General features: G+C 37.7%; 1 protein-coding gene across 3 annotated transcripts in view; it reads left to right on the top strand.

Annotated features, from left to right (window-relative positions):
- HECW2 (HECT, C2 and WW domain containing E3 ubiquitin protein ligase 2) overlaps window positions 1-18521 on the top strand; it is a 435976-nt gene that overhangs the window by 184047 nt on the left and 233408 nt on the right. For all 3 annotated transcript variants that reach the window (XM_010860869.1, XM_010860871.1, XM_010860870.1), the window contains exon 2: window positions 6376-6702. In XM_010860869.1, coding sequence (XP_010859171.1) covers window positions 6411-6702 — 292 coding nt within the window. In that variant the 5' untranslated portion in view covers window positions 6376-6410. The remainder of the gene's footprint in view (window positions 1-6375; window positions 6703-18521) is intronic.

Here is an 18521-nt window from a genome sequence, read left to right as displayed (position 1 = left end):
GTTGGAGAAGACTCTTGAGAGTCCCTTGGCCTGCAAGGAGATCCAACCAGTCCATTCTGAAGGAGATCAGCCCTGGGATTTCTTTGGAAGGAATGATGTTAAAGCTGAAACTCCAGTATTTTGGCCACCTCATGCAAAGAGTTGACTCATTGGAAAAGACTGTGATGCTGGGAGGGATTGGGGGCAGCAGGAGAAGGGGATGACAGAGGATGAGATGGCTGGATGGCATCACCGACTTGATGGACGTGAGTCTGAGTGAACTCCGGGAGTTGGTGATGGACAGGGAGGCCTGGTGTGCTGCGATTCATGGGGTCGCAAAGAGTCAGACACAACTGAGCGACTGAACTGAACTGAACTTACTCTCTTTACTGTTTGGTATACTCTGTAGTTTTATGCCAGTCATAGATGCTTCATACATTTTTTTTTTTCAGGGTTCAGTTAGCCAGCAAATTCACACAGTTCTAGCTTATTTTTGCTTTTCCACTAAAAATAAATATGTTATTTATTCATTTTTTTTTTGACCTGTCTGTTGTTTTCTCCCTGTAGAAATGAAACTTCACAAGGTAGGGATTTGATCTTTTGCTCTGTTTTATCTTTAATGGCTTTCACAAGGGAGGTACTCAATAAAAGTTTGTTGAATGTGTGAATAAATGAATGAACCCAATAATGATGAGAGAATCAAATTTCAACCTTTATCTCTGGCTGGAGGACCAGAGAGTGGCCCTTGTCAGGCCCTTGCTATAGGGCTAAGACTTGGGCTTCACGATAGCTTTTCCTCATTGCCTACAAGGCTCTTTTTTTTCTTTCTGTTTTTGGGACTGTGCTTTGAATAATTGAGGATGCTGATAATCTACTCTCCCAATAATTGTGGGGATTAAGGGAGTACTAAAATCAGTACTACTTGGTATAATTAAAGTAGAATGTCATCACGTAACATTATTAATATTAATAGTTAAACACAATTGAGCACTTATATGCCAGGCACTGTTCTAAATGTTCTACGTGGACTGATTAATTTAGTTTTCTCCAAAATTCTATGTTGCAACCAGGTGTTACTATGTCTCTCTTATACTGATGGGAAGATGTAAGCACAGAGAGTTAAAATAAATTTTCCAAGATGACAGAGCAACTTAATAGTAGAGAGATGACTGAAACCCATAATCAGAGTTTGGAACTTATTCTTTTTTCCATTGTGTTTTACCTATCTCTCTAATTAAGTAGAGGTCATTAAAAAATAAAATAGTTTTCGTATACATCCCTTTCCCCCTTTTTTTCTAGAGTAGAGTAATTTTCAGGTATTTTTTGTTGTTGCTTAAAGCAGTAAAGGTTCTGGCCTATTTCTTCCAGGGAAATAGCTTAGTTACGTACAGCCTGCATTTTCTATTTGACTACAATGTGTTAGGAGTTAATTATTTATAGTGCTTGTTGAAGCTGATGTGGTGCTGAGCTCACTCTGGGTTTACAAAGAATGGCCTGTTGAAATTCACTAAAATGAAAATTTCATGAAACCTCACATTAGAGGTTGACCTGAATTTTAGGCTTCATGGATTTGAAGTTGTGTAACAGTTATGGGTTATATGATGTCAGAATTACTATATACCACATCAGAAAGCAATAGTTAAATTTATGAAGAGGAGTATTAGTTTCTCTGTTCACTTTATTTCTGTCCTTTTTACAGAGGACATCTTGCCCACCAATCCCAGTGATTTTTTAAATTCAAGTATAGTGCTAAAAGTGTGAGATCAACTTTATCACATAAATTAATTGAATAAATATGTTTGCAAGTACTGTGACCTTGGCAGTGGCAGAATTTTCCCCCTTAACCCGAGTGTTTGTGAAAATGGATGAGGGCATGGGAAAAATTAGGGAATCCTCCTCTTTTCTTCCCTCAGACTAGGTATCCAAGATTATTAGTTACTAATGTAACCATTGAACCCAGGATTAACTTTTTTTTTTTTTTTAATGGAAGTTCTAGTTAATTTTCTAGAACACCTTACAGGAGTGGTCTTTGAAAAGATGTAATATGTTGAAGAGGCCAGCAGGTACTGGGGATGCAGAGTAAATGTTAAATCCATAAACCTGTTGGTGAATGAAGTAGTCATGAAAGAGGTAGTGAAGAAGAGAGCCATATTCATTCTATGTAGAGCCATACATTATAATTTCATGGCTACAGTCAACCATCTACAGTGATTTTGGAGCCCAACAAAATAAAGTCTGTCACTGTTTCCATTGTTTCCCCATCTATTTTCCATGAAGTGATATGACCAGATGCCATGATCTTCGTTTTTTTAATAAAGTACAGAGGTCTTGGAAAGAATCTCTGTCAGAGTCTGGCAACGGAGAAGAAAATGGGTATCTATGACTAGACTCAAAGTGAGCCAGCAGGGGGCTGAATCTAAGTTCAAACAAGAAAGGCTTTGTTCTTTTAGATGGGAGCCAAAGGAAATAACTTATCATGATCTAGATGGTAGAAATATTGTGGACCAGTTAGAAATCAGGGGTGGCAAAGGACAGGCCCAGAAAAGGGACTCAAGGTGTTAATTCATGAGTATCTAGGAGACAGTAAGGAGTGTCTACTAGGAACTTAACGGGTATCTTGGAGAAGGATGCTCACTGGTCACTGATCTGCTTATTCAACATTTATTGATACCTACTTTGTACTACCTACTGGTCCAAATTGGGAAAGGAGTACGCCAAGGCTGTATATTGTCTTGCTACTTATTTAACTTATATGTAGAGTACATCATGTGAAATGCTGGGTATATGCAGAGTACATCATGTGAAATGCTGGATGAAGCATAAACTGGAACCAAGATTGTTGGGACAAATATCGGTAACCTCAGATATGCAGATGAAAACACCCTTATGGCAGAAAGCAAAGAGAAACTAAAGAGCCTTTTGATGAAAGTAAAAAAGGAGCATGAAAAAGCTGGCTTAAAACTCACCATTCAAAAAATGAAGATCATGGCATCGGTCTCATCACTTCATGGCAAATAGATGGGGAAACAATGGAAGCAGTAACAAACTTTATTTTCTTGGGCTCCAAAATCACTGCAGATGGTGATTGCAGCCATGAAATTAAAAGATGCTTGCTTGGAAGAAAAGCTATGACCGGCTTAGACAGCATATTAAAAAGCGGAGACATTACTCTGCAAACAAAGGTCTATCTGGTCAAAGCTATGGCTTTTCCAGTAGTCATGTATGGATGTGAGAAAGTATAAAGAAAGTATAAAGTATAAGGTATACTGAGTATACTTTATATAAAGTATAAAGAGTATATATAAAGTATATACTCTTTAGTATATAGAGTATATAGAGTATGTATACTCTATAAAGTATATATAGAGTATATATATAAAGTATATATATATAAAGTATCTAGAGTATATACTTTATACTCTATATAAAGTATAAAGAAAGCTGAGTGCCAAAGAATTGATAGTTTTGAACTGTGGTGTTGGAGAAGACTCTTGAGAGACCGTTGGACTGCAAGGAGATCCAACCAGTCAATCCTAAAGGAAATCAGTCCTGAATATTCATTGGAAGGGCTGATGCTGAAACTGAGGCTCCAATACTGTGGCTGCCTGATGCAAAGAACTGACTCACTGGAAAAGATCGTGATGTTGGGAAAAATTGAAGGCAGGAGGAGAAGGGGATGACAGAGGATTAGATGATGGGATGGCATCACCAGCTTAATGGACATAAGTTTGAGCAAAGTCTAGGAGTTGGTGCTGGATGGGGAAGCTTGGTGTGCTGTGGTCCATGGGGTTGCAAAGAGTTGGACACAACTGAGCGACTGAACTGAACTGTTTACGAGGCACTGTTGGAAACGCTGGGGTGAAGCTGTGACCAAACATGCATTTGTGAAGCTTACATTCTTTTTTTTTTAATTCTCAGCTTTATTGTGGTATAATTGATAATACAATTGTAAGATATTTAACATTTCACCATGATGATTTGATATTTGTGTACATTGTGAAAGGATTCCCACCATCCAGTTAATGAACACCTTCATCACCTCTTTTATTATTTTTTTTGATAAGTACATTTAAATTCTGCTCTCTTAGCAAATTTCAATTATATAATATGGTGTCATTAACTGTAGTCCTTCATTGTTCACTTTAGCTCCTCAAACCTTATTCATCTGAAAATTGAGAGTTTGTAGCCTTTACCAACCTCCCCATTATTCCCATCTTGCAGGCCATGGTTACCACTCTTTTGGTTTGTTTCTAGGTGTTTGACTTTTCTTTTTAAATTAGATTCCACATATAAGTGAGATAATTTCTTTCTCTGACTTATTTCACTTAGCATGATGCTTCAGTGTTCAGCTGTGTTGTTCCAAACAGCAGGATTTTCTTCTTTCTCACAGCTGGATAATATTCCAATGTATGTATTGCATACATACATCAATATTGCATCTTCTTTATCGATTTATTCGTTAAATGACACTTGGGTTATCTCCATATTTTGGCTATTTCAAATGACACAGCAGTGAACACGGGAGTGTGGATGTCTCTTTGAGATCCTGTTTCATTTCTTTTGGATGTACACCCAGAAGTGGAATTGCTGTATCGCTGTTGTTGTTGTTGTTGTTCAGTTGCCCAGTCACGTTCAAGTCTTGGGGACCCCATGGACCGCAGCAAGCCAGGCCTCCCTGTCCCTCAACATCTCCCCGAATTTGCCCAGGTTCATGTTCATTGCATCGGTGATGCTGTCCAGCCATCTCATCCTTTGATGCCCTGTTCTCCTCCTGCCCTCAATCTTTCCCAGCATCAGGGACTTTTCCAATGAGTTGTCTGTTCACATTAGATGACCAAAATACTGGAGCTTTAGCTTCAGCATCAGCCCTTCCAGTGAATATTCAGGGTTGATCTCCCTTAAGATTGACTGATTTGATCTCCTTGCTGTATCATATGGTAGTTCTATTTTTAATATTTTGAAAAATCTCCATATGGTTTTCCATAATGGCTGTACTGATTTACATTTCCTCCAACAGTGCAGGAGAGTTTCCTTTTCTCCATGTCGTAGCCAACATTTGTTATTTGTTTGGTTTTTGATGGTAGCCATTCTGACAGGTATGAGGGGATATTTCATTGTGGTTTTGAATTGCATTTCCCTGATGATTAGTAATTTTGAGCATTTTTTTTTGTGCCTGTTTGCCATCTGTATGTGTTCTTTGGAAAAATGTCTATTCAGGTCTTCTGCCTATATTTTAATTGGGTTGTTTGTTTTTTTTTGATATTGAGTTGCATGAGCTCTTTGTATATTTTTGCTCCTTATCAGATTATTTAGCTCCTTATCAGTATATATCATCTCCTCATGTTTAGCTCCTTATCAGTCATATCATTTACAAATATTTTCTTCCATTCAGTAGGTTGTTCTTTTGTTTCATCAGTGATTTCCTTTACTGTGCCAAAACTTTTAAGTTTAGTTAGATACCATTTATTTACTTTTGCTTTTGTTTCCTTTGCCTTAGGAAACAGAACCAAAAAAAATATTGCAATGATTTATGTCAAAGAAATTTTGGTCTGTGTTTTCTTCTAGGAGTTTTATGGTTTCAGGTCTTCAAGTTTTTAATCCATTTTCAGTTGATTTTTTGTGTATGGTGCAAGGTAGTGGTCCAGTTGCATTCTTCTCACATGGTTGCCCAGTTTTTCCAATCACCTTTTATTGAGGAGACTGTGCTTTCTTCAAGCTTACCTTCTTGTGGGGGAAAATACACAAGAACCAAATAAGTGCATGGTGCTCTGTGGTACAGCAGATCATAGTAATTGCTTTTGAGAAAAGTAAAGCAAGGAAGGAGGGGTGGGAAATGCTTGGATGTTGCAGTTTTAAATGGAATGGTCAACTATATGTAAGTGAGGAGGTAACATTTGGGCAAGTTCCTGAAGAAGGATTTGGTGGGTTTTATTCCTATGAGAAGGAAATTGAGTGCATGAACTTGTCCTCACTGGTGTATTTCAACTCTGTTTAACATGGGTCAAAATTTTCTGTCTTGCTATTTTAAAATTAAATTGCATCAACAAATAAATATGTGAGTTGGGTGAAGGAGAGGAGGATGCTATTTCTGAAGGAGGAAGGATAGACATAAAAGGGATGGTAGGGAAAGCCCCTTCTTAATTGCTATGAGGACACTGTGCCCAGTAATGAAATTGAGGCCACAGGTGTTTGATGACCTTTGCCATCAGGTGACCTCAGCCTATGAAAGTTGTTTCTGACATCATCAGTTGACAGTAGAGTAGTAGGTTTTATTTTGACAGCAGATTATTGCATGGGTTAGGCTTTAACAAACACTCATAAAGTCATTGTCTGGGAAGCTTAAATGTAATTCCTTGCATTGTAATGCTAATGCTTTGTATGTGTTTGTCTCTACAGCTTTGTAGGAAGTCAACTTCAGAGAGGCAGACGGGATGGCTAGCTCAGCCCGGGAGCACCTGCTTTTTGTAAGGCGTCGAAATCCCCAGATGCGGTACACCCTGAGTCCAGAGAACCTCCAGAGCCTGGCTGCCCAGAGCTCCATGACCGAGAATATGACCCTACAGCGGGCCAACAGCGACACAGATCTGGTGACCTCTGAGAGCCGCTCCAGCTTGACGGCCAGCATGTATGAGTACACACTGGGGCAAGCCCAGAACCTCATCATCTTCTGGGACATTAAAGAGGAGGTGGATCCCAGTGATTGGATAGGACTGTATCACATAGGTGAGTCAAATGAACTGGACTTGCTTGTGACTTAGCGCATACATTTTGCTCTGACATTATACTATTCTGTGTTTTCTCCTGGGAAGAAATTCACATACATAAATTAAAACAGCCATATCCTGGAAATTTTTTTCTTCTTTGGGGTAGGGGAAACAACAATTATAAATAACTTTGCTGATATGAATTCTGTGGTTAATTTCTACCCTAATTAAACGTCAGAACCTGCAGTATTTTCTTTTTAAACTTTCACTTTACCCTTGATCATTAGCTGCATTTTGAAAAGAGGTGGCTATAAACATTTACTAGTATTTTTAAAACAATGAAAAAGATGTTTGGATTTAGATAACTGATATAAAAAATGTTCTGTATTTTCATAAGGTTGAAGTACATTAATAACTTGCAGTCTGAAGTATCTTTTTATTTCAAAATTCTTTGATGGGTCCTAGATCAATTAGGTAAAGAAAATGTCATAGTCTTCTAACAAATGACTTAGAAATAGGTTGCTATTTGTTTTAATGAAAGTATCCCAACCCTGTTTAAATTCCTTGATGGGTCCTAGATCAATTAGGTAAAGAAAATGTCATAGTCTTCTAACAAATGACTTAGAAATAGGTTGCTATTTGTTTTAATGAAAGTATCCCAACCCTGTTTAAATTCCTTGATGGGTCCTAGATCAATTAGGTAAAGAAAATGTCATAGTCTTCTAACAAATGACTTAGAAATAGGTTGCTATTTGTTTTAATGAAAGTATCCCAACCCTGTTTAAATTCCTTGATGGGTCCTAGATCAATTAGGTAAAGAAAATGTCATAGTCTTCTAACAAATGACTTAGAAATAGGTTGCTATTTGTTTTAATGAAAGTATCCCAACCCTGTTTAAATTCCTTGATGGGTCCTAGATCAATTAGGTAAAGAAAATGTCATAGTCTTCTAACAAATGACTTAGAAATAGGTTGCTATTTGTTTTAATGAAAGTATCCCAACCCTGTTTAGCTGATTTGCATCTCTTTTCATAGGTGAGTTCAGGATGAATAACCATGTCCCAGAAAATATAATATCTGTTACTTGAGTTGAAAGCAGAAGTAAAACCTACTAACCAGTCATAAAGAAATCTAAATCAAATCTAGTAAGAAAATCTTAACATTCTCCAAAGTTTGAGAGCTTTATCGCTGCATGAAGGGAGTTCTTTAAAAAAAAAAAAAAATTAACAACAGATGTCTTATCAGAAGACATTGTTCCTTTCAATGTAGATTATAAGCCAAGCACTTTATGTGTGTGTGTGTGTGTGAACAGAGTGGGAGTAGGATGGGAAACTAGTTTATGCACTGCTTCTCTACAGGGGCAATTTGCCTACTTCCTCTATGGGACATTTGGCAGTGTTTGGCGATGTTTTTGTTTGGCAGACCTGGATGGGGAAATGGGAGATCAGTGATGCTGCCAAACATCTTACAATGCAGAGGACACCCCCTCACAACAAAGAATTATCTATCCTCACATGTCCGCACACTGTTGAGAAACCCTAGTTGAGGCAAAGTAATACCCTTGATTGCACTTTGTTTCTCTGGACAATTTTAGATTGACTAAAATAAAATTGATTTGTATTTACTTATGTAAATTTTAATGCTGAATCATGCTAGATAGCAAGAAATCGAAACAAAAATTCAATGAATTTTAATTTTTCTATTTCCTCTTATGACAAAAAGAAAAAGGGGAGGAAAAGTCTTCAGAGTTCCCTGGTGTGTTTAAATACATGTTTATAGTGAGGGAGATACATAATTTTAAAATTATATGTTTATATATAATATCTATTCTGTTCGCAAAAGAATATTGCAGTTTTGATGTGACTTTAGAGGTACTCTTGTGGTTTTGATGTAATTTTGCCCTTTTATTTATTTATTTATTTTTTCTAATTTTATTTTATTTTTAAACTTTACATAATTGTATTAGTTTTGCCAAATATCAAAATGAATCCGCCACAGGTATACATGTGTTCCCCATCCCGAACCCTCCTCCCTCCTCCCTCCCCATACCATCCCTCTGGGTCGGTCCCAGTGCACCAGCCCCAAGCATCCAGCTTCGTGCATCGAACCTGGACTGGCAACTCGTTTCCTACATGATATTTTACATGTTTCATTGCCATTCTCCCAAATGTTCCCACCCTCTCCCTCTCCCACAGAGTCCATAAGACTGTTCTATACATCAGTGTCTCTTTTGCTGTCTCATACACCGGGTTATTGTTACCATCTTTCTAAATTCCATATATATGCGTTAGTATACTGTATTTGTTTTTCCTTCTGGCTTACTTCACTCTGTATGATAGGCTGCCCTTTTAGATTTTATGAAACATTTTTCTTTTCACTTTTCTCATATTTTTTCCTTTTTTTTCTCACTTAAGATTTTGTAATGCTTAATATGAAGCTACAAATAGCATATTGTGTTTTCTTAGATGATTTTTTTATGTGATATTTTTTGGGATACAACTTTATTTTCTTGCATAGAGTGATTCCTTTTTTGTGTGTGAATATTTTAATTTGTGGGCTTCCCTGGTGGCTTAGTGGTAAAGAGTCTGCCTGCCAAAGCAGGAGAAGTGGGTTTGATCCCTGGGTCAGGATGATCTTCTGGAGAAGGAAAGGCAACCCACTTCAGTATTCTTGCCTGGGAAATCCCATGGACAGAAGAGCCTGATGGCTACAGTCCATGGGGTTGCAAAAGAAATGGAGATGATTTAGCAACTAAACAACCACAACAATTTAATCTGTAAGATGCTAGAATCACTTAAGATAATGATTCCTATTACTATATTATAATATAAACTATATTACTTTATAGTTTTTCCCCCACCGTCTTTCTGTTTCTGCATCCCTCTTGTTTTATTTCCTTATCTATATTTAACTGAGAAGGAACTAAGGAAAGGAAGGCCAAGTTTATCTTATTCCCAAGTGACCAAAGTCACAAAATCTTGGTGTTCTTGTATTTATTTCACTTTCTAGAGTATAGATCAGAGGTCTGAATCGAGAATTAGCCCAAGGATATAGCTAGGAAAATATTTTGGCAAATATATCTCTTGAAAAGTGCTATTCTTCTTTAGTTAATTTCAAGTTTTCTCTGTGTCTTTCTTACAAATCATCATCACATTTTTGGTTCCCTGTATGTAATGTCTCTGTTTTTCCCTTTGGCTACTTTCAATATTTTTCTCTTTATCTTAGTTTTCAGCAGTTTGTCTATAATGTACCTAGGTGTAATTTTCTTTTTATTTATATTGGTTGGGATTCTTTAAACTTTTTAAGTAAAAATTTTTAATGAAAATTGTGATAAGTTTGGTCATGAATCCTTTGGATATTTTTTTCTTTTCTGAGAACTTCTTTTTCTGAGACTTTAGTTATACATATGTTACTTGTTGTTCTTTAAGGTTCTGAGGCTCTAGTTAATTTTTCTTTAATCTCTTTAGTATTCGAATTCAACTTAGTTTGCCAACTTTTCTTTTTGTTTTTCTTCATTCTCCTGTTAGTCCTGTTCAGCGGATTTAAAAATTTCAGTTATTTGACTTTTCATTGATAGACTATGCATTTCCCTTTTTATAGTTTTAATTTCTCTTATGAGAGTCTGGTATATCTTAACTCTGTCAGGCCATATCTTTTTTCAGTTACTTGAATTGGTTTGAATGCATCTGCTTTAAATTCTCTGCTATATCCAGTCTTAGAGGGGGCTTGTCTAAGGGTCTGTTTTTATTGTCTGTTTTTCTGTTGACTGTGAGTCCCATTTTCCTGTTTCTTTGCATTTTTTCACTTTACAGTGGACATTGAGGATTCTGTATTGTAGAAATTCTGAGTTCTGTGGCATACTTTTAATTTTAATGTTTATTTTTATTCTGGTTGGATGATTTATTTCCCTGAACTTACTAGCTGTGATTTAACACTTGGTTAGAATGTATCTGTGGAAAGCCTAATATAGTTATCCAGCTCTTCTAACTTAGTGGGATTCAGTCTTCAGGTTTAGTCTCCTTTATGGATTTTGTTAGGACTTGATTTGGGGCTTTGCTAGAGTAGGTCTTTTGTGGGCTTTACTCTAGGACTTTGTGCTTATTCCTAAGTAATGCCATTTCTGATGTCTTAGCCAGATGCCTGGAACGTTAACCATTCTCTCTGGCTGGGATGTAATTCCATTGTTCTCCAGAACTGCTTGACTACTTTAACTCCATTGCACTCTCAGCCCTGGAGCAGCTACTCTCTGGAAAGCCTTGGTAGTCTCACCCTGCACGTATGCAGCCAGACCACGGCCAAAGGCTTGTGGGGGATCCCCTTTATTCCCTCCTCACTCTTTCCAGTGCCTTGCCTGCAGATTCTAGCCACTTCAGTTGACCCAAACTCTGATTGCTGCCTCTTTAGCTCATTAGAACTGTCATGAACTCTAGCTCCCTGTGCTGCGCTCAGGAAATTGTTCCCCAGATAAGATCAGGATGGTTATGGAGTCACCTTATAAGTTTCCCTTCTCTCTGGGATTTTAGTCTATTGTGCAATGTCATAAAATAACTGCTTACTAGTTTTACAGTCATTTCATTAGGAAGACAAGTCTGGAACTAATTACTACAATATGGCCTGGAGCAGAAGTTTCTCCCCTACTTTTGATTTAGGATGGGTGATAAGAGGTTCCGCTTAATTTCCCCATCTAGCCATTTCCAGAGAACTCTGAATAAATAATAAATGGTAGTTTGAGTCCCATATGTTTGTCTCCTTAGTATATTTTCAAATTGTTTTAGATCCCTAGCATGGAAGAGGGGTGAGGAGTTAGTGCCCTCAGACCTCTTAAAGGGATGGATGAACACAGAGACAAGAATTCAGGAATAGAAGTATCATGTAGGTAGAATGAGATATGTGGTATTTTCAGACACACGATTGGTTTTTAACAGGTCTTCCACAATAAATGACTTTAAAAGGCCCAGGTACTAACATCTGAAATATTAAGCGTGGGTCATTTATATAGTTGCAGAACCACAGCTGTGTTTAAAAGAAAGATTGACTTATCTGGGACCTCAAAGTGAGAGTAAGAGGCCTTGATTTAAGGAGAGATAGCCCTTTCTCTCCTGGGGCTAGTTCATCTCATTCTGGATGGATTATTTTGACTTCTAGACTGGAGACAGCCTTACTTCTGTGACAACTTGGCCATCCCATGTGGTAAGGGAGGGATGGCAGCTCTGTGGTCTTTAACTGACAGCCATTTCCTGATTCCTGCTTCATTATGGGTTTAGGAGGTGGGCAGCAAGCCCTTGATTTCAGGGCAAGTAGGCCCTCTCTAGACTTAAGAAGGGTCTAAACTGATGTGGCAGTCCAAGTTGTGAGTAGTCTAGGAGTGCACATGTGACCCAGTTCTGGCCAGTGGTGTGTAAAGGGAAGACTTTGGGGCAACTTCCTTTTCCAAGGAGAAGCCAAAGCCTCATGAAGAGAGTCTTTAACCCCCACTTTCTCTTGTGCTTGTGACTCTGGTGAAAGGATGTGATGTCTTGACTTGTTATATACATGTAACCACCATAAGTTGTCAGTCAGGAAGATTAAGAGTCAAGGATTACAGAGAAGAAAGAAAGAGCTTGGACTGGCACTCCAAAGGAAAAAATCTTCACCCGTGTTTAAGTGATCAGTAGTGAGTGAACTCCGGGAGTTGGTGATGCACAGGGAGGCCTGGCGTGCTGCGATTCATGGGGTCGCAGAGTCGGACACGACTGAGCGACTGAACTGAACTGTACTGAACTGAGTGAGCCTTTCTTGTACCAGCAGTCCTTCCTAACTGAGCCGCTGGGATGGCTATTAAGATGAGAAAAGAGGAACACAACTGCTGTCAAAGGCAGGATGAAAAGTGAGTGGGCTACCTCTGTAGTTACTACTTCAGGAAGTAGTTTGGGCTGCTTTAATATAGGTAAAAACCACTCGGTTGTTTTCACGAGAAGTAACAAAATTTAACATAAAATTTTCAAAGTAGCAACTCCAACCTATGTGGAAATTTTCAAAAGTTTAATAAAATCAATGACATGATGGGAAAAATCTTCCAAATGAGTATTTAGTAATTTTAAAATATGCAAAACAGTTTTATTGGTCCCTGTTAAAGGGAGATAGGGTAGATGATGAATTTAGAGAAGACCTGAAAGTAAAGAATAAATGCAGGGCTAGGATGGGAAAAGAATGTTGGCGTCTGCCTTAGTAACGTCCTGAATTTAAGGCTGTCATGACTAAAGGAATATGCATAACATGTTCTCTCTTGGGCTCTGTGAAATAAGTTTCATAAACGCACATACAGCAGGAATAGCTTCAGGTTTCTATACCTCTTAGTAGGAAGCAGCCACTCCTTTTCAGCTGTGTCCTGAGAAGCCGGATTGTTTCCTAGCAACATCTAGGTTTATTTGTGGAACTGAGAGATGGTCTCTATAGAAATAAGTCCCAAAGGGGAAGGATTTGGGTGGAATATAGGGCTGGTGAGGTGTGGCTTATTGGCACAGTGTGCATTTTGATTGTTGTTTCTCTTGGCTTACATTTTCTTCCTACCTAGAAGTATGATTTGTTTTTGTTTAGCTAACTGCTAATGTTTTGCACTGTTCAGTTTGCTCTGAATGACTTTTAGCTCTACTAATCTGGAGGGAAAACATGTCCTTCTGGATCAGAAGTAAGAATCTTGAGACAGTTTGGGCAATGTAGAGATCCTATTGGGAGTACAAAGAAAAAATGTTGAAAATGTCAAAACACTATCTGGGGAAACTTTGACTGTGAACATTGTTCTTAAAACAGAAGCTAATTATATTTTCTCCCTCTAGAAAGTCTCATGTACACCCAGGATTTCCAGAGATGATCACAATGTACCTATAGCCCTGAATCTCCAAATTATAGCCACTAATACCTTGCAGATAGCTTCCAGAAATCACTAGATTTATAATTTGTCTCCAAAATTAGAATTGACCCCTCACAAATTTAATACTGCTACTCATTGCCTCCACCTAAACTCTCCAAATAAAAAAAGCCAAATGCTTTTATTGTGTAAGAACTCTTGGACAATCAGCATGGACAGCTTTCCATGAAAAATCAAATGGACACTTTTTAAAGAGGGGCAGAAAATATTAAATTTGTTTCAGGCTCACTATTAAATTCCCCTTAACCTTTTATCTTGTGCTTGTTTTTCGGATTCTTCAAAAGAAAAATACTTCAAGAAGCTTTATTTGCCATTTCTCATGTGCAGGCCACTTCAGGTACATGGGCTGAACTGTTTGTTACTGATCTGTGACTCAGTAAGAAACTTTCTATAGAATTTAAATCAATGTGGAAGCTTCCTTCATTGAGAAGATCTTGCTGTAAAAAATCATCTAAACTAAATAATGGGCTTACTGTATTTCACATTCTGGATCAGCTTATTCTCTTGTCATGGATCAGTAGCAAAAAGATAATTTACCAATATTGTTTGAGTATACCTCTCAGCATCTGTGTTGACTGTATCTCTAAAGACTGTTGTTCAGTTACTAAATTGTGTCCGACTCTCTGTGACCCCATGAACTGCAGCATGCCAGGCTTTCCTGTCCTTCACTATATCTTGGAGTTTCCTTAAACTCATGTCTGTTGAATCAGTGATGCCATCCAACTGTCTCATCCTCTGTCAGCCCCCTCTCTTGTCCTCAGTCTTTCCCAACATGGGGGTCTTTGCCAGTGAGTTGGCTTTTCGCATCAGGTGGCCAAAGTATTGGAGCTTCAGCTTCAGCATCAGTCCTTCCAATGAATATTCAGGGTTGATTTGGATTGACTGATTTGATCTCCTTGCAGTCCAAGGGACTCTCAAGAGTCTTCTCTTGCAATAAAATTGCAATAATGATCCAAGGCATTAGGATCATGTATTTTTGAGCTCTAAGATCCCAAAGTTTAAGCTCATGTTTTATAGATAAGAAAAACTAAGGTCCAGAATGGTGAAACCATGCTGGTAGTTGGGTGCAGTCAAGACTGGGGCTTAAGTGTCCTGTGAACCAGTTTTCATTTTTTTTCTTGTGTGTTGAAAAATATAGTGCAGTGTTTTTCAACCTTTAGTTAATTATTACTTTCTTGGTTTTCACAGTGTTGGATTACCATTTGTACTATTTATCCTTTTCCTTAAACCATCTGATTAAAGAAAATGAACTGGTTATCTACCCTGACCTTGTTGTTCTAAGCCACAGGGTCTGGGAGAGTTTTGTTGTGTTAGCTGTTTTTCTTTCTAACATGCATTAACTGTTAATAAATAACTTTTGTCTGTGGGCTGCGCACCCAGGATTGTCACATGCAGCACACTTTGAGAAATTCTGAGGTTATCAGTGGTTAAGAGTTCAGGCTCTGCAGTCAGGCAGACTAGTAAATTCAACTCTACCTACTAGCTTGAGAGAATTGTATAATGTTTTTAAATCTCAGGTTCCTCATCTTTTTTTAAAAAAAAAAGAGGATGAAGAAGAGTACCAGTATTATGAGAATTAAATGAGATAATGCATATAATATCCTTAGCAAAGTGCCTGGGCTCTTTGTAAGAGCTTACTGATTGTTAACTATCATCCTTATGTTGGCTATTGTTAATAATAGTGAAACCATTTTCTTGGTAGTTTAAAGCAGCAGCACGAATTTAGCCACTGAGTCCAGAAGAAGGGATTTTCAGATTAAAGTGACATACTGGGTTACTTCTACTTACAGAAAACAAAATCCATTCTTTTGAGCTTGAGCTCTGGGGATTATACAAAGCACCTAAAACATGACTGTTAAATAATGCAGTATATTAATTTGAGTATTATGTAGGTTCTAAACCAGCATGACTTCCAAGGCGATAGAAAAACTGCAGTTTAATCTGAAATTCAATCGAGTGGAATAATGTATGCATTAGGTATTTAGTTTCCAGAGTAGCTATCAAATACACTTAAGAGTATTTGTTCGTGACTACTGTAGAACATGCTGCTATGAACATCAAGGTGCATGTATCTTTTAATATTAGTGTTTATATACTCAGGAGTGGAACTGCTGGATCATAGGGTACTTCTATTTTTCGTTTTTTGAGGAACCACCATAGTGTTTTCCCTGGTGGCTGGACCAATGTACATTCCTACCAATAGTGTAGGAGGGTTCCTTTTGCTCTGCATCCTCACCAGCATTTTTGTTTTTTTGATGATCGTTCTGACAGGTGTGAGGTGATACCTCCTGGTGGTTTTAATGTACATTTCTCTGATAATTAGCGATGTTTACCATCTCTTCATGTGCCAGTTGGCCATCTGTGTAGTTTTCTCTTAATGATTTTATTCAAAAGATTATTTTTGGTATTCATCCATTCATTTGTTTGCTCAACAATGTTAGGAGTTTACTGTGTAGCAGGCATCTGAAAAAAATTTTTAAATATCTGTATTTAAGAAAATATAGTGCTGTCATTCTAGTTTTTTCCCAATTATATACAGTATATTGGCCTTTAGATTGCTGTTTCCTTACCCATGGATTCCATCTTTAATATGGAAACGCTGTATGTTTAAATACAAATAAATTTACTCCCTGAACTCTGCTGCTTCAAACACTCACTTTTTTGGCCATGTTTTCAAAACATGCATCTTCCACGCTAAGCAAACTTGGATATTTTTCTGAAAACTGTGAGTTTGACATGAAGAATGTCTGTACTGTTTTTGATATTCAGAAATATATACTTGTATTTTCATTATATAACTATTATACTTCTGGTATGAAAAAGTGCTATTATATGATTATTGACAGATCAAGGAATGATCATATTTTTACTCTACAAAAAGAAGAACAATTTTTTAGACTATAGTTACATCATTAAGCTGTAATATATAAGCAGATATGTTACTGAAAGACTAACCTAAAAAAAATCTTGAAATTTCCAACTGAAAATTTACAATAACTAATAGGATTCTAAGTATTTAATATGTATCTTTTTAAAGCATCCAAATAAATAGGTTTTTCTGTAAGTGTAAGTCCTGTGGCATATTTTTGATATGATGAAACATTTCATGTGAAAACGGAAAGCCTTAAGAATTCAGTGAACATCTGAAGGAGGTTAAATTCTTACTTTGGGGCTGTGTAACAGCCATTTTTTTCTTTGTTCACTTTAACTGCCAAAATCTGTCATTCCTGAGCCATTTCAAGGGGATAAATAAGGTGAATTTTGCTATGCACGTGACCCACTGCAAATGCTGATTTGAGCAGGGTTACAGTCAGCATATGTCAGCTAACTTAGAATTTTCTAGTGCATCACATAATTCACTTGCCTGAATGGCGTGCTATGAAAATAACAAAATTTCTTCTAGAAATTATTATTATTACTTGTTTGTCTTTGAAACTATGGCAATATCGCTAAGATAAGCAGCCATATTATCATCCTTACGTATAGAACCCTGGAATTCCTCATCCCACATAAGTTTAATTCAAATGTAAGGAAACCTTGTTACTTATTTAAGAAAACTGAATGCTAGTACTGAAGTGAAGTTGACACTCACTTACTCGTCATGCTCAGTTGTGTCTCTTTGTGACCCCATGGCCTGTAGCTCCCCAAACTCCTCTATTGATGGGATTTTCCAGGCAAGAATACTGGAGCAGGTTGCCATTTTTTCCTCCAGGTGATATTCCTGACTGAGGGATTGAACCCATGTCTCCTGTGTCTCCTACACAGCAGGCAGATTTTTCACTGCTGAACAACTGGGAAAGCCCAAAGTGGTGGTGAAGTACTGTTTTGTTTTTGTTTTTGTTTTTTTGTCATTGGGAATCATTAAAATATATTATTCATCTATTGAAATTTATTTTGAAAGTTACAGTCATTAGTTCAGTTCAGTTCAGTTGCTCAGTTGTGTCCAACTCTTTGCAATTCCATGGACTGCATGCAGCATGCCAGGCTTCCCTGTCCATCACCAACTCCCGGAGCTTACTCAAACTCATGTCCATCAAGTTGTTTGATGCCATCCAACCATCTCATTCTCTGTCTTCCCTTTCTCCTCCTGCCTTCAATCTTTCCCAGCATCAGGGTCTTTTCAAATGAGTCAGTTTTTTGCATCAGGTGGCCAAAGTACTGGAGTTTCAGCTTCAACATCGGTCCTTCCAATGAATATTCAGGACTGATTTCCTTTAGGATGGACTGGTTTGATCTCCTTATAGTCCAAGGAACTCTCAAGAGTCTTCTCCAAGACCATAGTTCAAAAGCATCAATTCTTTGCTGGTCGGCTTTCTTTATAGTCCAACTCTCACAACCAAACATGACTACTGGAAAAACCATAGCTTTGACTAGGCAGACCTTTGTTGACAGAGTAATGTCTCTGCTTTTTAATATGTTGTCTAGGTTGGTCATAACTTTTCTTCCAAGGAGCAAGTGTCTTAATTTCATGGCTGCAGTCACCATATGCAGTGATTCTGTAGCCCAAAACAGTAAAGTCTGTCACTGTTTCCACTGTTTCCCCATCTATTTGCCATGAAGTGATGGGACCAGATGCCATTATCTTCGTTTTCTGAATGTTGAGCTTTAAGCCAACTTTTTCACTCTCCTCTTTCATTTTCATCAAGAGGCTTTTTAATTCTTCTTCCCTTTCTGCCGTAAGTGTGTTGTCATCTGCATATCTGAGGTTATTGATATTTCTCCCGGCAATCTTGAATCCAGCTTGCGCTTCCTCCAGTCCAGCATTTCTCATGATGTACTCTGCATATAAGTTAAATAAGCAGGGTGACAAAAAACAGTCTTGATGTACTCCTTTAGCGATTTTTCCAGTCCGTTGTTCCATGTCCAGTTCTAACTGTTGCTTCTTGACCTGCAGATAGATTTCTCAAGAGGCAGGTCAGGTGGGCTGATATT

This window comes from Bison bison, unplaced genomic scaffold (genome assembly GCF_000754665.1).
Source record: "Bison bison bison isolate TAMUID 2011002044 unplaced genomic scaffold, Bison_UMD1.0 scf7180017864471, whole genome shotgun sequence".
Taxonomy (NCBI): Eukaryota; Metazoa; Chordata; class Mammalia; order Artiodactyla; family Bovidae; genus Bison; species Bison bison.
This window is presented reverse-complemented; position numbering and strand designations above follow the sequence as displayed.